The 25,684-nt window shown below is 38.8% G+C and overlaps 2 protein-coding genes across 6 annotated transcripts in view; one reads left to right on the top strand and one right to left on the bottom strand.

Moving 5' to 3' along the window:
• LOC124113025 (VPS9 domain-containing protein 1-like) overlaps positions 1 to 25,684 on the bottom strand; it is a 64,588-nt gene that overhangs the window by 34,819 nt on the left and 4,085 nt on the right. Inside the window, exons 1-2 of one of the 4 annotated variants that reach the window (XM_048397542.1) lie at positions 10,049 to 10,129; positions 9,270 to 9,348 (exon numbers count right to left, since the gene is read on the bottom strand). In XM_048397542.1, the coding sequence (XP_048253499.1) occupies positions 9,270 to 9,344 (75 nt within the window). In that variant the 5' untranslated portion in view covers positions 9,345 to 9,348; positions 10,049 to 10,129. Of the gene's footprint in view, positions 1 to 9,269; positions 9,679 to 9,801; positions 9,821 to 10,048; positions 10,130 to 25,684 lie in introns of those variants that run through there. The other 3 variants (XM_048397544.1, XM_048397543.1, XM_048397545.1) reach the window with 3 other exon arrangements.
• Positions 10,052 to 25,684, top strand: part of LOC124136952 (apoptotic chromatin condensation inducer in the nucleus-like) — a 59,473-nt gene continuing 43,840 nt past the window's right edge. For both annotated transcript variants that reach the window (XM_046514701.2, XM_046506906.2), the window contains exons 1-4: positions 10,052 to 10,209; positions 10,601 to 10,661; positions 11,153 to 11,172; positions 11,925 to 12,030. In XM_046514701.2, coding sequence (XP_046370657.2) covers positions 10,072 to 10,209; positions 10,601 to 10,661; positions 11,153 to 11,172; positions 11,925 to 12,030 — 325 coding nt within the window. In that variant the 5' untranslated portion in view covers positions 10,052 to 10,071. The remainder of the gene's footprint in view (positions 10,210 to 10,600; positions 10,662 to 11,152; positions 11,173 to 11,924; positions 12,031 to 25,684) is intronic.

Genomic DNA, 25,684 nt, shown 5'->3' with positions numbered 1-25,684 from the left:
ATGAAATCCCATCGTAGACCCAGAAAAACTTTCCCATACAACCTGTGTTTGAAAGTACAGTCCGTTTGACTCCAAATGAGAACGATGAATTGCATGGAGGCGTTGTGTGGAGGCATTGTGTGGCCACAGTCGTTGATGAGATAGAGCCACGGTATTGGTCACGAGATGGACTACGGCTAGCAACAGTCCAACCTATAATAGTGGCAGTCGGTTCAGGCACCAGCAGTTCCGACGACGAGATCTATGGCATGGGCGAGTCAGATTGCGACTGAAATTATCATGAGACGGACCCTCTAACGCTCTGTCATTTCCCCTACCACAGAATGTGCAGTGCATGCGTGCTTGCGCTGTTCCTTCCACGGTTTGTCCCCCTACGTGTCATGTACACATTTCTATACAAAATTACATGATAGTTTCTTAAAGAACTTCATCCGTCATGGGGATTAAATTAAACAAAATTCAGATTTTGTTGGTTACAGGGTTCTGCAGGACCCAAGGAAGAACATCAGATGTGGAAAAGGTGTGCTCCCAAGCCTGAGGATTGGCGATGGGAGATGCAAACTGGGATAGCCGAGTGTTGAAGCGAGGTTGCGAAAAGATTGATGTCAGGGCAAGGAAATAACTGGCAAATCCACTGGAAGATCATTGGATGTAGGCGTCAGGGAGATGGTTTGTCGGGTTTGGACAGGGTGTTGGCTATGACATTGGAGTCGCCGGGGATGTGTCTCGTCCAAACTTGAATGTTGAGTGAGTTGTTCAGTTGCAAAAGTCAGGCATCAGAGACAGTAGTGACCCCGACATGGTGCAGCCCATCTTGTTTATGTACCAGACGACAGATAACCTGTCTGACTGGATCATCAGACTGGAGGCACAAAGGAGTGTCACCCAATCACTGCTTTGAACTCAAAGTTGTTGATGTGAAGATGGCTTACTTCGAGAGACCACGCCCTGTCACTTGTCGTTCCTGACAATGAGTTCCCCCACTCATGGTTGACGCGTCAACGAAGGGGTTATTGGCCTCAAGGAGATTCCGTCACAGACTTTTGACAGAATCACCTACCATTGGAGATGTAGCCGTAGGTGATTCATCAGGGAAATTAAAACTTGACAATCGTTGATCTGGAGGGCTTGAGAAAACATTGAATTGGTCGCAGGTGAAGTTGTCCTCTCCTTGTGAGAGCCTGTGCTGACGTCAGGAGACAGAAGTTGTTGCCATTGACGCAGAGAGAGTAACTCTCTGAGGGCCAATGGGACAAGGAATTGAATCTTCATCCAACGATCCAGGAGCACGAACATCTTACCTTGGCGCACGTAAAAGAGGGCCCCGATAAACTGAAGACGTTGATTTGGAGTTGTCTCGGATTTTTTGGCGTTTACAATCCAACTAAGTTGATGAAGAAGATACTGCATGAAGTTGAGATGTAGGAAAAGAATGCCTGATCTTTGTTGGCTTGAGTGCAGTCGTCGATGTATGATTCGATGACGATGCCCAAACATGTAGGAATTTGACGATGGGCTTTGTGAGACGGGTAAATAGCCACGGGCCTGAAGGAATCCCAAATGCGAGCACCTTCCATTGATAGTGGCGGTCGAGGAAAATGAACCAGAGGAAATGGCGATGCTCCTGATGGATGTGGACGTGTAAATACTCGTCCTGTAGATCGAGACTGATCATAAAGTGCTGGGACAAAGAATCGAATGTTTGTAAGTGTGGAAGTGTCTCCATGTATCATTAAGTCACACAAGTTTGATCAACATGTTACTTCGATCAGCCATTTTGAATTATATTTCTCCGGATATGTAATGAGAAATTACGGTACCTGCAGCTTTGATCTTCTGACAACACTGCTCTAGATCGCTTGGACTGGAAAATGCTTTGTGTCAAGTTACCAAACGTAAGTTATAGCTCATATTAAGCAAACAATTACTTTTTAACCCTCGATCACTTATGTAACTTTATCAGCTCAAATAAAATGTCAATTGTAATAAATTCACACGTTGTAAATCGACGGCACACTTATCGTCTGCTTGTTTACTTTTCTGGTGTAAATGTCAGGTGATGTGCTCGCCAAAATTTAAAACTGTAGTTTTGATGATATATAAAATAAAGCTTTATTTTTACAGGTTTTGACCAATGGTGAACCAACCAGAAGAGGCCAGCATACGCAATATTTGTCTGCAGCCCAAGACAAGGCATTTCCTGAAGCATGCTGTCACCGCGTCTGCACACACGTCCCATGATTTACAGCCAATGGATGTTGGTTGCTTTGGACCTTTTACAACAACCTCCTTCACATGTATATGTGGGAAAATGCCACAAGTTCAGAAGATAAACATTCTGTTTGCGAACATGGCTGTAGAGCTTATAACCTGTTGCTGACACCAACAAATTTGCATCCTCTTTCAGGAAAGGTGGAGTCTACCCATTTGACAAGTCTGATATCAACTTTGTGCCATCAACAGTTTTTAAGTCGACTGAACGTTTGCTGCATCCTGATACTGGTGTTATTGATTCAAGTGTGCCAGTTGGAGACAAGGATGCCACTTCACCTACTCAGGGCAATTATGTAGCAGGATTCTTTAAAGACAAGACAACTGTAATTTTCAAGAAAGCTGTGCCTACTAAAAAGAGAAATGTTTTGAGAGCTGTTGTCGGGGGGAAGGCCATCACCGAAGCGCCATTCTGAATAAAATTAGTTCCCACCAGGCTGTGAAAGCGGCACCCCAATAAAGTAAAAAAGCACCTAAACCAAGTAAATCTTCAAAAAGAAAAACCACTGTCACTGCGATAAATGCAAGTACTTCTGGAACTTCACCGACCAACGCACATCAGGACGATAGTTTTGATACGTACGATAGTGATGTGACAAATGACCATTTTGTACCTGATCAGGTTCGAGCTAGTGTCTCATTGACAATTACAACCTGGGCACACTGTACCCACCCTACATGTCAGCACTGGACACATTTACGTTTCTGCACGCCAGTTCGTGTTGTGCGTCGACATTCTGAGTTTTGGTACCCCTGTCATGATGAGCCTCAAGAATAACTCCCTGCATCAACCTTGTAAATAAGCAAGATAGTTGTGACTTTTTATCGGTTTTTTTTTTCAATATTAAAACATAAAATGAACATTTGATGGACAAAGATATCATAAAATAACTGTGGACTGTTCTAATTCGGATTTGGATACAAGAGATTGTCCATACATGTCATCCTGGATATGCGACATGCTAGCCAATCGAACTTGTGTGACATAGCCTTCTGGGTCACTTCTGGTGACAGTGAGTGTGCGTCCATGCCGCGAGTGTCAATTTCAGTGGAAATACTGTATTCGACGTAATAAGCGCCCCGCTCTAATAAGCGCCCACGGCGATATTTGCTAATATATTGGCGAGTGAACAATCCCAATTAGCACCCCTTCCGATTGATCAATGTACACAAGACTTATTTATTCGCGTATAAGACGCACTCGTGTTTTATATGCACCATTAATTACGGGCAATTAAATTCTGGAAAAATATATCTGTCGTACATAAACATTTCAGGCTGTCAGCATAAACCACAAAATGTATCTTTCAACACTGTTTTTTTTACCAAAATAATATTCTAATAAGAGCCCCCTATTTCTAATTTTGAGAGCGCCCAGGGCGCTTATTACGTCGAATACGGTACCTGGAATTCGGAAATGTTTGTCATAAATAAACAAGTTTAGAGGTAAGATATGTGAAAAAAAGATTATACGAATATTACTATGAATATTCAGCATCTATAACTTGAAAATTTTCTTTCTTTGGCACCAAAAAGATTGGAGAGAAGAAACCTGGCGTCTTCGGAGCTATGGTGTTCTTTGCCAGTAGTGTATCTATGGCATCTGTGAGAACCAGGAGCTGCCTGTCTGGATATAGGCATTGAAGAGGCTTGTACATTGAAGGAGGCGTCGCAAAGAAAGGTAGATGATACCCAGTTTGTAGGAGATGTAGCACAAACAGATGGTCCACGATGGCCCCATTGTAGAATAGACCTAATCTTCCGCCGACAGGTGATGGAATCACAGCAACAGCTGGAGGCGAAGAATCCAGTCGGTCTTAAGAAGAGTCATTTGGAGGTCATATCTTCCGATCTTGGAGATTCACCGCTACTTTAAGGTTCTGAGATAGATACATTTCCTTGGCGACCACGTCCCCGGCCTTGAAGGGAGCTGCATCTGTTACTAAGAACCTCTGGGAGGTCTTACCAAGTAGGGGTGAAGGCCGATCATTTATGGTAATCTGGGTAAGCAGTGTCATAGGAGTACTTGCACAATGGCGGGAAAGAGTCCATATACCATCATGTGCCGGGTTTGCGTGGGCATTATACGAGGCAGGGATCCAGGAAAAATTGTTGTTGAAGATACCGTATCCGACGTAATAAGCGCCCAGGGCGCTCTCAAAATTAGAAAGAGGGGGCTCTTATTAGAATGTTATTTTGGTGAAAAAAACAGAGTTGAAAGATAAATTTCGTGGTTTATGCTGACAGCCTGAAATGTTTATGTACGACAGATATATTTTTTCAGAATTTAATTGCCCATAACTGAGGGTGCATATAACACACGAGTGCGTAGTATATGCGAAAAAATAAGTCTTGTGTACATTGATCAATCGGAAGGAGTGCCAATTGTTCACCAGCCAATATATTAGCAAATATCCCCGTGGGCGCTTATTAGATCGGGGTGCTTATTACGTTGAACACGGTAATAATCATAAGACGAGAACGATCATGTAGGTGAGAGTCCGGATTACCAGAAAAAAGGCTCGAGCCAAGTGAGACAAGTGTCCAAGAGAACTGGTATAAAAATCATTTTCCAAACCTTTACGTCTGAAGTGTCTCTGTGTGAGGATGATGGGTAGATGACGGATTCCCTGATCGTTGATCCTTGGAAGAGTAATGCTCATTGGAAGAATGTTCATCCATGGAGGTTTGTCAAACCCTGGGGTATGTTGCTCCTCTGAGAAGCATCGCTCCTTAGACGTTTGTCGATCCTATGAGCTATGTCGAACCTTGGAAGTGTGCTGCTTCCCAAAGGAGTTCCGATCTTGAGATGTTTGCCGAACTACAGAATGGTCTTGATCTATGGAGAATCTCTCGAGGTATGGCGAATCTGAGAAGATTGCTGACTTCACAATCCTCATGAGAGCAATCCCGAGAATGAGACCTATGCAAATATTGATAAAGAGAAGTCTGACAAGTCTGATCAGTGATCGAGTCACAACCACTCTCCAGGGGAAGGACGAATAGGAAATCTGGAACGTCTAGGAGAAAATGGGGAGCGACGAGAAGTGACTGTAGAGGGTTCAATCAAATCTGCATTCATAAGGATGCTCTCAGGCTTAAAAAGCTTGACAATATCAGCGACAGAAGACGAGGACGACAAAGAAAGGGTCTCTGGTAGGCTTTGTAGCAGTGAGAGGGATCACAGCCGAAAACTAAAGGTTCGGTCGAGCCAAATTTGCCGAGAGAACTTTCTGTAAATCTGAACCAGTAGGTCTGTTCGCCGAAGCTCATGAGGCTAGATTCTTCGTGATAGGCTGAGTGGTCAAGACGGAGATGTCTTCTGTTAAAAAACAGATACCTTCATCGTTGACAGATAATATGGGAAGCGCAGGATCCGACGAATACACAATCATTGAGGGTGCACATAGTTTCGCCAGTCTTTTAGACTTTTTCAAAGAAGTTTCTTCGTTCTTGTCAAATTTTTAAGTGGATTAAGAGAGCCTGTCCTGTTCTTGACACCGACATTTATGAAGGTAAATACTGAAGGGATCATCAGGAAAATCAACGCACTTGGTCTGAACATCATGCAAGAAAGACACGTTAGATGACACATGGACTGTTTATCCATGATGAAAATAATGACAAAGAAGTAGCGAAGACAGGAAAATTGAAGAGAGAAACATTGAAAAATAGAAAACATGAATGGATTCCCTTGATGTAAACACATCACCACACCGCAGCAATTAGAAAAAGAATGAGTTGCCTGGGAAAATCATGTGTTCAGCGCATGTAGGTTGATTGACTTGAAAGCATGCATGACCCAGATTGTTGGGAGGTGACCATGGTGATGCTGGGGGTGTTCGGGTGAATTATTTTTAAGAAGTTTGAAACCTTTGTTCAGGCACATTTCCTCTTAGGTTTGAAAGAAGAAAAAAAATGCATCGGATAAGATTGGAAAAGTTTTAAAAATTTAACTTTTTACCTTATGTTTGCAATGTGCCTGTAAAAATCTGCTCAGGTCAAAGACTTGCTTGTGTTCGAATTTTAGACCATCTGATCAATTTTATAATCTCTTACGACAAGCTACTGGGTGACTGTAATTCCGTAAATTCCTTGGTGGTGCTTTTTTTAAGTTAAACGGTTCTGGGTGTTTATGAATCATGCATGAAAATATTTCTGGGTGTGATGTCCCACGATTCAATTCAGAGCTAGCGTGATTTTATTAGAGGCCAGTGTTTATCAATGCCTAGATTACAACACAAACAAAGGATAATGCCTTGGTCTTATGAAGCCAATCACACTGTACTTTCCTACCCAGAGTTCCTTGCGGCCAGCTTAGAACCTCTGCCACATTGTCACAGCCTACAGTCCATTCAACATACCGTATTCGACGTAATAAGCGCCCAGGGCGCTCTCAAAATTACAAATAGGGGCTCTTATTAGAATATTATTTTGGTGGAAAAAACAGAGTTGAAAGATAAATTTTGTGGTTTCTGCTGACAGCCTGAAATGTTTATGTACGACAGATATATTTTTCCAGAATTTAATTGCCCATAATTAAGGGTGCATATAACACACGATTGCGTATTATACGCGAATATAAAAGTCTTGTGTACATTGATCAATCGGAAGGGGTGCTAATTGGGATTGTTCACTAGCTGATATGTTAGCAGTTATCGCCATGGGCGCTTATTAGAGCGGGGCGCTTATTACGTCAAATACGGTATTGCATGTTTTCAATTTCTTCTTCACATTTGGATTAAGATGTCCTTAATTTTCTTACTTTCATTGACAAAATATCTTGAAATGTTTAAAAGTATTTCCATTTGCATAATTATCCTTTGTTTACATTAGTTGTATGGTGCCATTTGCTGTCACTGAAGCCCTACGGAGAGCTAGTGATACGGTCAATTCGATGTATAATTACTATAAAGCTATGTTGCCATGCACCTCGCTATCGCAGTTTTAGTAGCACACAGTGTCCCCTCAAAATACAGCCATTGAGACTTTTACACACCAAATGCCTCAACGGTGCAAAAAATAAATATCAAGGCGCCCAAATGATGCAACATATAATCCAAACACTTAAATATGTTTTTGATCGTACTTTTAACTTTTGACTTTAATTTAACATTAATTTCCTTTGTTGTAATCAGAAGTAAACACGTTTTAGCAATTAATCATTTGTTGTAACCTCGAAAGTCTTCAGTTAGCATTCAGTAATGATAGGTTTAGCGATACATTCCGAATGAATTGACCATTGCAAAGCTTTTGATTGGCTGGTTCAATAACTAGTCCCCATTGGCTTTAGGCTTGTATTAATGTGGCATCAGCTTGTCGTGGTGTCTGAGAAATGAAGCGAACGAGCGAACGCTTTAACCACTAGGCTACCCGACCGCCCCCGCCCCCCCCCCAACTTCTCAAAAAGGTAGGGGTCATTGGGCCCTTCTTTTTCCAGTTTCTGATATGAACTATGCAGCATATCTACATAATTATTCAAACAATTTGTAAAACACACTGAACGGCTTGCACTTGGCCTGTCTGTCCTTACTTAAGAATAAGTGATTTGTTAACAAATAAGAGAACAGTCCGGTCACATGATAAGCCTACTCTTGCGGAAAAAGGACACCAGATCTGAGTAAGCTCGGGGATTATCGGCTATTGTTTACAAACAATGTCTCAGAAAGGTTGAAGTACTGTCCATTCAATGGCAGGGTTTCAAATTCCATGTATTTAGTGACAGTGGCACAGCTAAAATCATAATGGCATGATCAACATATGTTCCCTATGGCCAAAGGGCACACTTATAAATAGTGTCTTTAAAGCAACAGTACCTTGTGACAATGGTTGCTACATGAAGCCAATGATAAATATACTGTCATGCAAGAGAACATGACAAACACATGAGTGAGTGAGTGAGTGAGTTTGATTTTACGCCGCTTTTAGCAATATTCCAGCAATATCACGGCGGGGGACACACATCACACATTGTACCCATGTTGGGGACAAACACATGAACACTTATGAACATATGAACATCCTAAAGCACAGTATGATGTTATAAATATAATGTTGGGTATTATCAGTCTCAATAAGGGGAGGGAGCAAACTTTCTAAAATATAAGTAGTTATTATCTAACCTTATTGAAATGAAATGATCAGGTAAAGTTTGCCTGTACCCCTTGCAAAATGTATTCAGATACACGTATGAAAAGATCTGGTGCATACACTGAAGTTGACCGAATTTTTATATTTATTCAAACATATTAAAGTCATAAGGAATAGGCCTAGTAGTCAGAAAGAACTGCAAACATTAGTGAGTGAGTGAGTGAGTGTGGTTTTACGCCGCTTTTAGCAATATTCCAGCAATATCATGGCTGGGGATACCAGAAACGGGCTTCACACATTGTACCCATGTCGGGAATCGAACCCGGGTCTTCGGCGTGACGAGCGAACGCTTTAACCACTAGGCTACCCGACCGCCCCGCAAACATTAGTGACTTGTAGTTTAAACATAGAGGTTTAGAAACTTTTTGTCATTAAACAATATATCACGTGACTAACCATGGGTCTGGGTAGTCCTGTGGGTACCCGGGTCCTACTCAGTTCCCACCCGACCCGAATACTCAAGTTACCCGTCCCAACCCTACTATCCATTCACGAGAAATAGGTAATCTGTAATTCTGTCTTCAAAGCAGGATTCGTATGTACATGTTTTCCAGACCTTTCCAGTGATCACTGATATCAAATAACAATATGGTAAGCAGAATGAATAACATTCAGTTGTTGATGATAATCTGTTCTGGATTCATAAATGCTAATATGATTATAAAATAAACTCATAACGCATGGACAAATTAATCTTTTAAATACATAGTTAAATATATTTTCTTCAATTTCTATCATATTTGATGTTGTTTGCCAATAAATGCGCAGTTGTTTGTATACTACATCTATTTCCTCATTCATTTGTTTACATGGGAAATGCATTGAAAATCCTTATACATAATACGTACTTGATACTTGTTGTCATCGTCCAAACGCAGAGCTTGCCCAATGCTTTTCATAACCGAAACTAAACTTTGATCCATTGTTCTGAAACAATCACAGGAAGTGGTTTCCTGGTAATCAATCTGTGAAACAAGTGTCCCTTTCTGAAGCACTGAAGATCAAAAGCTGATACATGGAGCTCGGCACCAAGATAGATATGCAGTCGAATAAATGTAATCAGTTCATGACACTTAAAACATCCAACGTAGTACACATAATCAAAGTCTATTCTCGTGAATATTCATAACATTATGCAGTTATTATGATTTATTTACAAGCTGTCAATGATTCTCTTAATATTGACAAATAAAACAGACGGCTCATCTCTTTGGCAGGTGCTTTCGTGAGCTCGGTGTTGTATTTTCCTGCAGAATGACACAATTTTATTATAGTTTTTGCTTTAAAGAAAACTCATGTATTTATATTGTCAATAATTATATCAGTAGAAGGATGTAGATATATTTTAAAGTATTTAAAAGCATATTGTTGTGAAGTTACCCGTTCTTCTTTTCTTAGCTACGAGTGTTCAATCGTTTGATAATTAGTTAGTTGTAGTACAAGCAGTATGAGGTCAAAGTACATTTTGTTTACGGATATATCCGACAAGAAGAAAATATTATATTTAGACGTTATTCGCTTATTTTTACACGATTATGGTTAAAATATACATGAAAATAATCTGTATTTGTCACAAACTAGAATAGTTTATGAAAAACATGACTGATGATAATTGGCGGGAACTCACGAAGTTCGCGTTGGTTAAGCAAAATGGCGGACGAAGAGGCAGTCCTGGTGGACGGGAAGCCAGTCGACGAACTAAAAGTAATCGATCTGAAGAGAGAATGCGACAAAAGAGGACTATCAAAGTTAGGAAGCAAAACTGCATTGGCTGACAGATTAAAAGCTGTAAGTTAGTACAAACTGCATGATTGGTTGGAGTAAATTACGGGTGAAAATGACCGTAAACAAAAGTAGGCCAATCTTTTGACAGTGTCATTCATTTTACAACTTTGCTTATCAAAATCTTGGAAATTATCTTCACATATGTTACGTTGCTACCTTGATTATATCAATGTTAATTCTATTAATGCAATATTACGGTTAGAAAATACCGTATTCACGAACGATGTTACTAATGTAAACAATTTATGACACGCATTGTTTTCTTTGTTAGTAAACATTCTTCTGGCGTTATAAGCAAACAAGACCTTACGAATTCTGTTGCAGATTTATGCCCATTTGACCAAGTGTTAGATCGCTTATTTTTCAAGCATATGCATCATTTAATTCTTTTCAGCAACTCCTACTAGAAAAGTTGCAGACTCAAGCAAAGGTTTCTCCCAGGAGCGATGATGAGGGTGAGTTGTCTACCCTTGACCTGTCATGGGGCCCTTATCATGAAACAGATGCAAAGGGATCTTCAGAGATGATTAAGACATATGTATATGTGGATTATTTAAATCTACTTGTCTGCAATTACTTTGATTGTTTTAGGTTCTTATAATTAGATAATATTTAAGACTAACTTACTTCATGTACCTGAGAAGATAGTGAAAATGTAAGTGACATAGATTTACGTGTAAATATATGTTATCTAAGCAGGAAAGGAATGATGCTTTGAATATTTGAGAAAGTCTGTTGGAGGTGTTTTTACCAGCAACAGCAATTAATATTTGATCATCAGAATTATGATATTTTACTGTGTTATCGAAGAAATAAAAATCTTACATTCATTTGGTTATTGTCAAAGCTTTAAGTGTGGTGCCACATATTGTTTGATAATTGTAATTGTATGAAATTTTATTGTTTTTCACCTTGTAATCAAACTTTGTGTTTCTTTTTGTTCCAGCACATGTTCCAAATCAAGCTGTAAGTATTACTTACCATTTTTTCCCCTTGTAAGTAATGTTTAAAAAAGTAATCATGATATATTTGGTTTGAATGATGTTTGTACATCATCTAGGGTTGATTTCCATCTGTGTGTTCTGCTACTGATAAGTCTTGCATATAAAAACATAAGACGACTGTCTGCATCTGTAACCAATTGGCTAAGAGGCAAGGCTAGTCAAATTTTTCTGACCACCGACAATGCACATTTTATAATATCGAAAATTATCATGTGCCGAATATGATGGCAAAATGCAATTTTGGACTTGGGGAACTCTAAATGCTTTGACACAAACTGAGACTATTCCGACAAATTGTGAGAAAATGGTAGACAGATGATTATGCCATGCATGCACATGGTTATGAGATTTGTTGAAATAGATCTCTTGTTTCTTATGACCTACCAGCCCCACGAACTGACCTTGCCCCTTGTTAAAAAGAAAATAATTCTTACTCTCACTTTGACAAATTCTTTGTGACCTTATGTCGACCTTGTGACCTTGTAATTATATGTATTTTGTGGAGAGCAATTGCTTCCTTTTAATGCTTTCACTAATTATCTAAAGTTATTTAAAACAATGCCCTTCATTTCTGAACAAAACATAAAAAATAATTACCCCGGTAATTCAAATCTCATTAATTAAGTTGACATATCCAAAAGCCCACAAAGCAATCCTAGGACTAAGACAGTCTTAACACAAATGTCTTGTATCATGTCGTTATTCATATTCCAGCTTCAAAATGATGAAATTGCTGGCCAGAACGACTTCATCAAACAATACTTAGCCCGTCAACAAAAGTCACTGCAGATGCAAATGGAAGTGAAGAAGAAAATAGAGGGTGAGTAATATTTAGATTTTTTGCATGGACTTCTTTTTCATTCTTGTACCTTTTCAAAGCTAACTTGTTGATCATGTTCTTATGAGTGTAACAACTCTGATAACAACATTCAAGTTCATGTGTCTGTTCATTATTGGGGCGGTCGGGTAGCCTAGTGGTTAAAGCGTTCGCTCGTCACGCAGAAGACCCGGGTTCGATTCCCGACATGTGTACAATGTGTGAAGCCCATTTCTGGTGTCTCCCGCCGTGATATTGCTGGAATATTGCTAACAGCGGCGTAAAACCATGCTCGCTCGCTGTTCATTATTTTTTGTTTCAATTTGGGTTTGTCATTTTTAGTGAGTGTGTGAGTTGGGTTTTAGCGCCGCTTTGAACAATATTCCAGTTATATCAGAGCTTGTCAGCTTAATGTGGGAGGAAAGCCTGAAGTGATGCAGAGCTCGGACGAAACAATCAATGCTTTCTGGCATGAACGTAACTCGGCACGGTGAATTGCGGCACCTTTGACCACTGGGTTACCGATGCCCCATCATTTTTATGTACAGACAAGCAATGTTTCCTAAAATTTTGAAATTCTACTAGTTTGTGTACATAAAATTGGGCAGTCATGTTGCAGCATTCAAAACAGCTGACTCCTGTTATCTTGTGGCACTGACATTTTAATTGCATGAAAGCAGTCATCCAATCTACTGTCACATCCGTCTATTAACACAGTTCAAACCTTTATAATACAGTTAAAGAAAGGATTTTATATTTGTGATCTTTCTGCTTATGTTATCTTTCATTGTTTTTTTATTCATTATGGAAATACAGTGTTTGAAATTAAGCATTAAAGTCAGATCCAAAAATAGTCCATGTTTTAACCCAACAGTCGAAAAAGATTCAAGGGATCCCTTGATTAAAATACAGCAAAGCTCAAGGACCCCAAACCCCCCTATTAAATTCTAACAGTGCAACCAAAGTATTGCAGCTTGTTGGTTGTGATAATAATCAGAGATTGAAACAAGGGGGCATCCTAGGGTCCTTGGGGTTTTCTGTAGGTTATTTGAATCTAAGGACCCTAAATCATTAGCTTTTAACATTAGGGTTATTACCGAAACCCCTTGACTTGCTTGCTTCATTTTGAAAGCTGATAATGTTCATCATTGTAGTTTTGTTGAGCTACTGGTCTTTTTGGCCAGTTTCATTTCAAGTTTTCAAAATATTGTACCTTAAAAGGAGCTTTTCTCATTTGATGTGTTTTGCTCATCTTCCAAAGACATATTGTATCCTTTGGTTTCTTTTATGTTGCAAGTATATGCAGCAATCTATATTTTAAGCAGTTTGGTACTTTAGCTACAAGTCCCAAGCCCTTGTTAAGAATTAATCATGGTATTAAAATTCAAATATGATAAGAAGTCACATATTTAGAAAATTTTCTTCTAATATTCATATTGGAGGGACCACCATCTGTATTGAACTTTTGACACTTTTGATTATGCCTTAAAACTCAAACTGTTACATATAAAGAATTGCTGAAATGAAGCATAGTATGTATTGTACAAGCTTATATCAGAGTCTATTAGGATTCAGCATGAACAGTGATTTGTTTCAGCATTTATCTTCAAAGACCAGATTGTTTATCTATTATGGTTATTGATTGAATAAGAATCTGAAATCAACATGTGGATATAAATGAAGTATCTTCTTATCATGCCTGGGGGTATTACTCTCTATTCATGGAATGTGGCAACCAACTCGTACGTTTGACGACTGTTATTTTTTTGTCACAAAAGTCAACTAGTGCCTTCATCAAAACCAATTCGTTCGTGAAATACCTTTTATCTGATGTGGGTCCATTTAGCACTGTTAAGTGAAATTTTGTAGTTTCTATGTGATGCCTCTATAATACAATGTTATAAAGCCCCACTGCTTTTGAAAATGTGGGCCTTTTTTTAGATTTATAGGCCAAAAGCTCAAGGGGCTTCCCTGAATTTTACCTGCCTTTGATATGGGTTAACACTTCAATACAAAAATATTTGCAACAGACTTACCAGCCACTATGGTATGTGGTTTTTCAAGACTCGCTTATGTAAATGACACCCTTTTGACCCGGTAACAATGTTATGTCAAATACACGAGGCCGACATCTGAGTTACATTGATTTCTTTCACTTTACATTTGGCTCCTGGTTGTGAATTTATGTTCACTCCAGAAATATTGCTGAGGCAAAAAAGAAAATTATATCTAGTGGGTACATGTGTATCTTGGGAAAAAAGAATACTTTGAAAACAAATAGTCTTCCAAAATTATCAAACAATAGTTTGTCATGTTTAACCCTCCATATGTATCTGATGATATCACATGATATAGACCTAATAATCTATAATGTAACCAGAAACAACTTCCTGCCCGTGGCTGGTAATTTTTCGGTTGGGCTACATGAAATTTTCCTCCACCTGTCTGTCTGGCAGATAAATTACTGACAACTTATGTGTTCAGTTTTATTTAACTCCTTGTTTAGATTCTGAAATGATTGTTTGCATTAGTTCAACTGAATCAAGATGCTATTTGTTTCTTATTTACATGCTTTTTTAATATTTATTATGTCTGAATGCAGGCAGGTAACTTGGGTTGGTTGGGTTGGGTTGGTTTGTTGTTTAACGCTGACTCAGCAGTATTCCAGCTATATGACGGCGGTCTGTAAAATAATCGAGTCTGGACCAGACAATCCAGTGATTGACATCATGAGCATCGATCCACGCAATTGGGATCGATGACATGGATTAACTTAGTCAGCGAGTCTGACCACCCAATCCCGTTTGTCGCCTTTTACGACAAGCATAGTCGCCTTTTATGGCAAGTATGAGGTAACTTGGAAGATGGGCAGGCAACACTTATGGGTCACCAGCCTGACTGTCTTGTTGGGTTTTAAAATTATTTCAAACACTGAATGTAACATTTATTTGATATTGATCACAATGTATGTTTGAAATTGAGTCTAAAAGTAATGGGATCCTTGATATTCCGAATGTTAAAACAAAGACATGAAACATTTATGGATAACAATGTCTATTGTTTGTCGGACCGCCTCCGTGGTCTTGTGGTAGAGCGTCCGCCCGGCGAGCGGAAGGTCCAGGTTTCGATCCCCGGCCGCATCATACAAAAAGACGTTAAAAGATTGTACTTGTTGTTACCCTGTCTGGCGCTCGGCATTAAGGGGCTAAAACAAGGACTGGTCGGCTCGGAGTCAGTATACTGTGTCTGAGTGGGGTATTCATGTTAAACTGCGGCATGGTATCTCAGTGAGCTAGCATCAGTCCGGACTAGTACAAGCAGCCACACACACACACACACACACACATACACGTGCATGCACGTCGCTATATAAGTGCAATAATCTTGGACGCGACGTTAAACCCAATTTCACCTCACCTCACCTTTATTGTTTGTCACAACATTTCAGGACTACTTCTTGACCCTTCACATCGGGTGAATACTGAATAGACATATTGACATATGTTGGATGTTATCAGCCCGAGAAACTTACGTTTTTAGTCCACTAGTCCTTATGATACCTTAAATATCGGGCAGTTTGGCAAGGACTACAGGACGATGGGGCTGCTTTGGGCTTGGGGTTGTTTTTGCTGGATTCCATTGGTTTTCCGAATGTTTGGACTAGCTATTAGATGTGACAAATATATGTCTATGGCCATCACAAAACATCTAGCAGTGATAAACCTTTGGCCAAGAAATCACGATCAAGCCCAAACTAGTCCCACACCTATCCCAGTCACGAGATCGGCCAACATAGCATGATGTGACCTTCACCTCTGACATAACTCTGAGAAAATCCTACATACCAGTCCATCCCATACCCTGGGGGTGGAGCCTGAGATCACTAGCAAGTGTGGAGACAAATGTATCGAAAGGACTTTCCGCCCCACTGCCACCAAAATAAGAGAACAAAAGACCTCTGTTACCAAATCTCACATGAATTCTGCCCTTTTGGAACTCCTCATCGACGATCATTATTCATATTTCCTGGCAACGAACCAGAATTCTCCATACCAACATCAATCACTGGAAAAAAGAGGAAAGTATAGATACAAGCCAGTCGTTAACAAACCAGGGCATCTACCTCTCCAGCACAGTGATGCAAATAACAATTGAGTCTACGAGCTCAAAAGTCATAGACTGCCAATGCATACTCTATTGTGCTACAACCAATTATTACCCTCACATGGACACCTTGATTGTTTTATTCTTATATTGAGCTCTAGTCAGCTCTTTATCACACTGAAGAGGATCACTCTGTTTTCACTGTACTTAATTTGCTTCTCTCCCGTCATTCCAAATGACATCCTCGTTATGTTGTTATCTTTCCACATTAATCCTACCTTGTGTACACATATGAGCATGTTAACTTGATTGGCTCACTCAGTATTCACCCATCTTCCCGAGGCAAGAGAGTTAACTGACTATAAAAGTCCAGTTTCCACCCTTGCCGAACTAGGCTGGAATTCCTGGGCTCGATCGTAGCGCCACCAGTGGTTATTAAAAGTTGTCCATTCTAAACCTCTCCTATGGACCAAACAGATTCCACCTCTCGCACCACATGCATTTGTTTAAAACAAAATTGCAGCGCCCAGCCTAGACGATCTGATCGATAATGAAGACCTATATTGTGATAAAACAGGTTTTACATCGCGAAGTGCATCAAATCACATGAGCACCTTGATTAAAAACATGAAATGATTTGAAAAATATCTTTTGACAACGAGTTGGCGGTGCATATGCTTTGCAAATCCTGCAACCGACAGAAATCTGCACGACAGTTTACGAACCGGTTTCCGATTTCGGTGCGCGATTGTGATTGGACTATGCATAGACTCGTTAGTACAGCCAAAATGTAACTCCATAATACCAACCTAGTTCGGCAAGGGTGGAAACTGGACTTTTAAAGTCAGTTAACTCTCTTGCCTCGGGAAGATGGTATTCACCTGATGAAGGGGCAAGAACTAACCCTGAAACGTTGTTACAAACAATAAAGACGTTGTTATCCTAAATAGTTTGGTTCATCCTGTACTTCCAACTTCTAAATGTCTATTAAGGACCTCATAATAAAAGTCAGGGGGTCCAGAGATAAAACTGTTGCAGCCAAAGTCAAAGACCCAAGGACCCCCTTTGTTAATTGAGTGTCCAGTCTGGCTGTCACAGGCTGGAGGGCCAGCAGTCAGATGAAGCCATGTGTTTGTTACTTGCTTTGTTAACTAGTATTTATGTTAACATCATTTCCTGCACATTTTGTTTCTGCACAGTTTCTCAGTTATGTGAGATGTTTTGATGTTTTGCAAGCTTTAGATTATTCACAGTACATGACAAACATGTTTTGCAGCATATTTTTCAAGCATCCTTACTGAGGTAACCTTTCAGTTAACCAATGTTCTACGTCAAGAGATAAAAATATGATTGCAGTATTCTCCCAAGTTTGGAAAGTTTTAGTTACTGGTAGGGATGCAGTGATACAGACATCCATGACAGTGAGTAGTAGAGGACGTAACGTGTACGCGAGACGGGTTATTGGAATGTGTGCTGTCTGTCCTTCCATTGTTCTGTCCTTCTGTCATGGTATATTTCCAGAGCATAACTCTCACCATTCAATGTAAATCTAGCCATGAACTTGTGCCTTTTGCTATTTCAGAATTGTTGATCTTTGTTTAATTTATTTTGTCTAAGACAACAAATTCCAATCAGTGACGCGTTCATAATTCATTTCAAGTGGATCATTATATTTGTATTTCTTCAATTATGAATCAAGTGGTCAGCTGCTGACTTCTGTGCTTTTGGAATTTAAAACAAAACAACATTTGGCTGTTAGTGAACAGAAGGTACTGGGAAGTCATTGTTAGTACCCTGACTTAGACATAAATTTTATGTTGATAAATCTGTTTGTACTTTGCGAAGGAAGAGTTGATTCTTTCAAATGACAAGGATCTGTTTATGATGAAATAAGACCAGGGTAGCCATTTTGTAAACTAATGTTGATTATCAGTAAGAATGGGGCGGTGGGGTAGCCTAGTGGTTAAAGAGTTAGCTCGTCACGCCGCAGACCCAGGTTCGATTCCCCATGTGGATACAATGTGTGAAGCTCATTTTCTGGTGTCCCCCGCCTTGATATTGCTGGAATATTGCTAAAAGCGGCATACAACAATACTCGCTCACTATCAGTAATAACTGAGCGTGGAACCAAGCTTCTAATAGCAAAACGTATACAATGATTTTGCAGTGTCACAGTAATAATGAGAACACACACAAAGTAAATACATTTCAATAAAAAGTTGCCAGTCTGGTTCCAGTTATGTGTATCAGCTGGGGATGTCTCTATTCATTGGTGCATCACATGATACACTGACAATGTGATACTTGAAATACCTACTCAAAACGTAATATTTTCGAAGATTTGCTATTCAGGCCTTCCTGATAACTTCCTGGGCTGGCATAACCTTACCAACTATCATGAAACAATACTCCGCATCCTCAATAGTCAAGTGTGTCATATCTCTAATCTCATGGACACTTTTGTGAACGTAGCTTCGTTTTAGTAATGTCATCATATCTCTCTCTCTTATGACTAGCTTGGTACAGACATCTCTTGAAATCAACACCAAAATCAAAATGGTGTGCTATGGCAATAATAAATAGAATAGGAACTTATGATAGGACATTCTTCTGTATTACTACCAAATTTGAAAAATATCTTTTGGACATTTTGGTTAATCAGCCAGTCACAGTATTTTATTGATTGGTGCATGATTAGTGGGACAAGAGGCACACTCTTGTAAATGGGTGTATTTTACATGATTTATGGGAGTCACTAACTGTCTCAAAAACCTTATTCATCTCAATTACGATCAGCACCTTTCATTGGTTGAAAGTCACAAATGCTCCAATCAGAATCAGGTTTACACATTTTTCAAATATAGTAGTCATAGTTCGGATAATGCCAACAATGTTTCTGCTTCAAATGACCCCAATATCACAGAATCACAGACCACAAGTTATGTTAGAATGTGTTGCATGTCTCACTGGGAGTGACCATGGTGACAGACTGTTGGGGAAAAAAATTTGCCTATCACAAAAATTAAATTGTTGCAAACTGTTTTTCTTGAATAAGACATCGGGCTCATGGTTTTAAATACGAAAATATGTGGTTTTGTATCTGTAGCTGAAACATGTCTAATCTCAGAATATCAAATGGTTGGTCCGTTACTTGTGGACGGCGATTCTGCATCAATAACCTGCGTACCATGGGGTTTTAAGCTTTATATGATCTCTCAGAGTGTGTCTCCATGAGTTTTGCGCACGTGTACACGCACGCACACCCAACAGTGAATGGGTAGCAGCTAGGGTGAAATGGCAATGTGGCTGTTAACCTTCTGCCCCTCTCCAAGAAGCTGAGAATGAAATTCAAGTGCACACTGATCCATTGACCGGGGTTATACTGTGCTTTGAGCCTGATACAAATGGACTACATCATGTAGTGTATCTTGACACCCCTAGTATCAAAAGTATTCATCTCATCATATCGTCTTGTAAGACATTGTGTCCCACATAGAGTCTAAATGATTCCTACCTGGGTAAAAAAAAATGTTTATCCCAACCAGAAATCAAATGCTTGTACTTACACCACCAGTTCTAAAATCCATATGTCTCTTACATGTCGGGGGGGTGGTGGTGTAGCCTAGTGGTGAAAGCGTTTGCTCGTCATGCCAAAGACCCAGGTTCAATTCCCTGGGTACAATGTGTGAAGCCCATAATCTGGGTCCACTTGCACAAAGTGATCTTAGCACTGAGACTATCGTAAGCCTAGGTTAAAGTATGGGAGTTGCGATCATCTTAGCGCTAAAATTGCTTTGTGCCTCGGCTGTGATATTGCTGGAATATTGCTTAAAGCAGCGTCCCTACTCACTCACTCACTCACTCACTCACTCACTCATTCACTCTCATACCTGTAGCCTATTTTAAATTGAATTGGGATATGTTGACATTATCTGACTGGGTCATGTGTGACGTAATTTGAGAACATAACAACCTGTAGCGTGTTTTAACTTACAATTCATCCATTTCTACAGTATCCATATAGTATCCATGCTGTGGGGCTTCAGAGAAATCTTTTGACAGATAAAAGAATATCTGAATATGACAATGATTGACAGGCTGGAACAGGAAGTTAAAACATTGATATACTGCTTAGAACTACTTATTATCTGTAGTCGCTTGCTTGGATCACTTGAGTTTAGTGAACTTTCAATACAAAGTTCAATCAATCTACTTAAATTCCAATGGGAAAGTTCAAGTTTGTTTTTGTTGTGGTATGTTGTCCGTTTGTCTTTAAATTACAACATTTTCAACATCTCCTACTAAACCACAAAGCCTATAATGCTGAAACTTGAGTGATTACAGCAATGGTGTCTCTAAATCTAAATCTCTGACTTGATATTGAACATGGCTGCTTGGTGCCCATTAATCAGCCATTGTGGATATTATTATAATTGTATTTAATTATTTTTAGCATTTGGTAAAACCTTTTTAAGCAACCAAACTGAAACACAGTGTAAGCCTTCTATTGGTAAAACATGTCTATTAATACTGGTTGAGTCAGATATTTGTTTTATTTGTAGCTATAAAATGTATTGATTCTGCCAAAACAATATCCTGATACTGAAAAACCAGAACCAATTTGCAGGGATGTGAAATCTCTGCAGAAAAGCTTTAAAACAATAGTCCTCGGGGGAAAAATCATCTTCCGCGTAATAATATAATCAAAGCTAAAAAAATAAACACTCCAAAAAATATGAACGAAAACCGGACAACTGTTGCGGATTGTCCTGTTTTCGATCAGAGCTTTCAGCAGCATAGGTTTTCGGACATCATATGTTTTCTATCACGAAAACGTAGGTTGTGGCGTCACACAGAAATTGTAAATACTCAGAGTCAGATGATGGCTTGTTTTTAAGATGAAGTTGTCTTTTAGCCTATGAATCTATGCCCGATTTTTTAAATGGACTGATTTAACTTCGAAATTTTACTGCATCTGCCATCTTTGTTTATTTGACTTATTGTCTTTTACCATTGACTTATTACATTTCTTGGTATGAATGTTGTCCAAACTGCACAAAATTGCTTAAAATGTAATCTAATGTATTTATGGGGGGCATGCCCCCAGACCCCCCTAGACTTTTCCTCTTTTTTCGGGAAAACCTGCTCACATCCCTGAATTTGGATAAAATGTGTTGCAATAAACCTATCTACCTACTCTAAATCCACTTTATTGATGTTTTGAAGAATTGATTTAAATAATTTTTTCGGTTATGGAGGTACAAATGTAAAACATAATGTAGTGGCTTTACTCCGTGCACACTGGTTTTTATGTTTAGGCCTCCATCAGCAAAATAAATTAGTGGGAGTCAATTCTTATGAATATATATTTCGCCAGTAATAACTCCACAGAATGCTTACTTGATCATTAACTCTCAAAAAATTTAGACAAGAGGAATCAGTGACAGTTTTTGTTCCGTGCAATAATGCAACACATGTCCTAGCCATTCTAATTTCGGCCAATCAGGAAACAGTATTCTGTTAGTGGGCCTGGCCTAATTGTTATCTGTTTATGAAACATAAATGCAAAATAAATTGTTGGGTTATCCAACTAAAACTTGCAAGTTATGTATTCAGTATTATGTTGGTTTCATGCACCAGTCGTTGAATTGATTCATTGTCAAATATGTACAATATGTTACAGGTATACAGCATGTTCACTGGTACTGTCATTCCAGCCCTAGGTAAACACAGGCTTTTGTGATATGCAGTTGCGGCATGTCGATAATGACAAAAAGTTTTTTACCGGGGGCAAATAAAGATGAGCCAACGCCTGTTTTCACTCAAAACCAACATACTTACTTTACATCAAGAATAAGAAACATTGTGACTGTTTAATACAGTCTGGGCCAAAAATGTTTGAGTCATCTGGCCCATACCAGGCCCTTGGTATCATTTTCAGTAGAGTTTAGTGTTGTAATATGGACAACCGTATTCGACATAATATGCGCCCACGGCAGTATTCACTTCTATATTGGCTAGTGAACAATCCCAGTTAGCACACCTTCCGATTGATCAATGTTCACAAGACTTATTAATTCGCGAACAATACGCACTCGTGTGTCATATGCACCCTTAATTATGGGCAATTAAATTCTAGAAAAATATATCTGTCGTATATAAACATTTCAGGCTGTCAGCATAAACCATGAAATGTATCTTTTTTTTCACCAAAATAATATTCTAATAAGAGCCCCCTATTTCTAATTTTGAGAGCGCCCTGGGCGCTTAGTACGTCGATTACCATATTAGTAGCTGAGCTTCCTGGACTGAACAGAAATTTACTAGACTTGGGAATCGGACTAAAGTCGGGGACTGGTATTAGAATAATTAAAAAATCTGATGTTTTGGCTGTAGAGAATTTGTTTGTCATCATGGTAAACATGAATCGAATCAGACTAGGTCTATGACTAATGTGGCATCCTGTCATACAGTTAATCCTCATATTATCCACCAGATATTATTAGGGAAGGTTATCGCATTGTAAACCTGCTAACACCTGTGATATTATCATAGTGCACTTGCCTGGATAAATATGCATAGCCATGATATATGTATATTCATCCAGTCAGATACACATTGATCCTATTCTCAGTTGATGTTGGGAAATGGACCTTAGCATAGAGAGATGTGTAAAATCAGGGAAACAATTAACCAATCGCTCAGGACACCATTCAAACATTATTATAATTACATGACTTGGCCAACAACTAGTACATTGTCGAATAATCAGCAGTATTTGTACTAGTTTTTCAGCTGACACAAATGTCAGTAAGGATCTGTGTTTAGTACAATGAGCTGGGGTTCATGCAGTTCTGTGCAGTAAATAAGTCAAGACTTAAGTCACATTTGTTTTTAGTTTCATGGTTCACAGATGTTTTGCTTACCACGTAAGGACAGTCAAGGTCTAAGTAAAAGTGAAAAATCTGTGTGTAACTGATTGTGTTTTATTACATTTGGCATATTCAGATTTTAACGTTTAAGGGCAGGGTGTTTGATATATCTACAGAAAGATGAACATTTTTTACTTTTGTATGAGTATTCTTTGTTCTGTTTATGAGGTGTTTGCAGTGGCTCTAGACTGTAAACCATCTTTTTATCAACTTGTAAGAAAAGTGTCCTAAATATGATTGAAGTTAAGGGAGTCTTGTCAAAATCATCTAGGGAGGTTTAAATTCAAACACATGGCTGAAACCCTTTGAACTCTTTGTCGGATTTTTGTTGTTGTGGGCAAATCAATCTAAATCAAAATGTCAGGTGAGTCACATTTGTATTCCAGTCCATAATCCCCCAAATGATAAAAACTCGCCTTATCAAATCTAAAATTAAATTGGATACCTAAAGTCATTATCTGCCCCTTATGAAAAATCAGATTAATTAAATGCTCATGAATGGTGGAGATCAACTACATGTAACATTCTATTGTTGACAAGCATCACAACAAATGTAATGCATTACTGTATCATACAATGGTAGATGTGTCAGATTAATAAAATTCGAGGCATACATCAGTGTATCCCTTCATGTGTTAAAGGCATTTGCGTGGCACATATACACACCTGTATGCATTTTTGCAAACACTGGCAAATCCTGCTACAAGGAGGGATGTCATTGTATATTGTGGTACCCATTTAGGGATAAATTCTTACTGTATCAATACAATTTTATGTATATTGATGCTAAATTAATAATTCACAGCCAGAGAAACATTTGCATTTGTTGAGATTACCATGGTTAGGATGGACAATGAGAAGGCAGAAATTTTTCTTAAACATTTAATGGATCACCCTAGTTTATATTTGGCATTAAATTGATTAAATGCATGTCTACATAGGTTATTTTTATCTATGCCATTCATATAAAGTCATTTTAATATTAATCAATATCGATATACATGTATCATGATACTTTTGAGTTGTTATAATCAGTACCAAAATTGCCAATCAATGACACCTCTCTCTTTAAGAGTGCTTATCACTACTTGTTAAAAAATCTATCTATTTGATTTGCCTGTCCCTGTCTTGAAAAACCCATACATGTCGGGTGGCTGGCCTCTGCAGATATCATGAAGTCATGGTGTTTTGATTTTACGAGCTGCACGTTTGTGTACACCTCCTGACCTCGTTCAGCTCATAAAATGTTATACACTCTGGTATTGGCACATGAAACTCATATTTCAGTTGATGGGCAGGGATGTGAAAAGTCACATGTTCAAATTGGATATTGCTTTGACCGCTGATTGACCCGAGGACAAGCATTGAAGCTTCCTAATGATAGTTCATATTTACAAGTGTTTGCAGATATGCCATGATGTACTGACAGAAGAATTAACACCACATACTGAAGATGTTGTTGACAGAACTAGTTCACAATGACAAACAAGCATGCCTGTTCAACTAGGAGGGGAGATTGAAAGAATGCCATCAGATATGACTGAAAACTAAAGTGCACAAAAAACAACAACCCAAAACAAATAACATTTGCCAAAAATATTGACTGAAACATTTTTTGAAGCCTAGAAACAATCCAATGCATGTTTAACACATTCAAAACTTTAATGGTGTAATATCATAGTTGCATCTGCACATTTGTCTATTGTTTTGTTATGGTTCTAATTGGAATGGAAAAGAAATCTATGTTCAGTGTATGACATGTAATCCTTCGAAGGATTAGACCATGTAGACATGGCAATTGGTACGAGAAGTGATAAAATCACCGGTAGTTTTCCTCCAAAACTATCAATGTATCAATTGTTTTCATGAAGATCACTTATGGTATATCAGATAAGTTTGGACAGTATTCGAGTTGCTTAAAGTAATCCATTTCGTGCTGTTGATGAAGATGAAACTTTTGTTTACTTGTCATACAAAACCGAATCTTGTGTTTTTATGATGGCCAAACATCTGCCTCTTTCCCAGATGGTATCTCAATTAGCTTTTGTCCTCTGACATGATTACAGATTGAGGAGGTAATGTTTTTCAGATACAGTATACACACATTAGCCGTCTTTTGAACAACTAACATCAATAGATGTGGAAGAGAAGAAAGGAAGATGACTGTCAGTACCAGTATGCTTGACATATTTCACAAAAGACATGAAGCAAACAGGATCTACATCATAAGTTGGCCACCGGTCTCAGGATGTACACTGTGTGTTAGTTGATATTCCTCAAGCCCAAAGATCTCAGGGAACATACATTAAAATGGAGGGTACATCAACTCTTGACACCTCAGCGACGAGTGGACAAGAAATTCATCTTACGGCACGCCTTATTATAATGCAAGTTATTCTTATGCAAGCATGTTTTAGGCCTAATCGGTAAGAACACCACAGTTAGGCATTTATCCACCATTATTTCACATTCATTGAAACAAACAACGAAACAAACCTTCAAAGTAAACGGAACTGGATCCACCCCGAAATACTGGAAGGATGGTGTGATGATGGGAAATGCTGTGGACAAGTAGATTCAGCAGGAACTAGACATCTCCATGCCTTTTTCGTAGATGACAA

This window comes from Haliotis rufescens, unplaced genomic scaffold (genome assembly GCF_023055435.1).
Source record: "Haliotis rufescens isolate VD_foot unplaced genomic scaffold, xgHalRufe1.0.p SCAF_17, whole genome shotgun sequence".
Classification (NCBI taxonomy): domain Eukaryota; kingdom Metazoa; phylum Mollusca; class Gastropoda; order Lepetellida; family Haliotidae; genus Haliotis; species Haliotis rufescens.
This window is presented reverse-complemented; position numbering and strand designations above follow the sequence as displayed.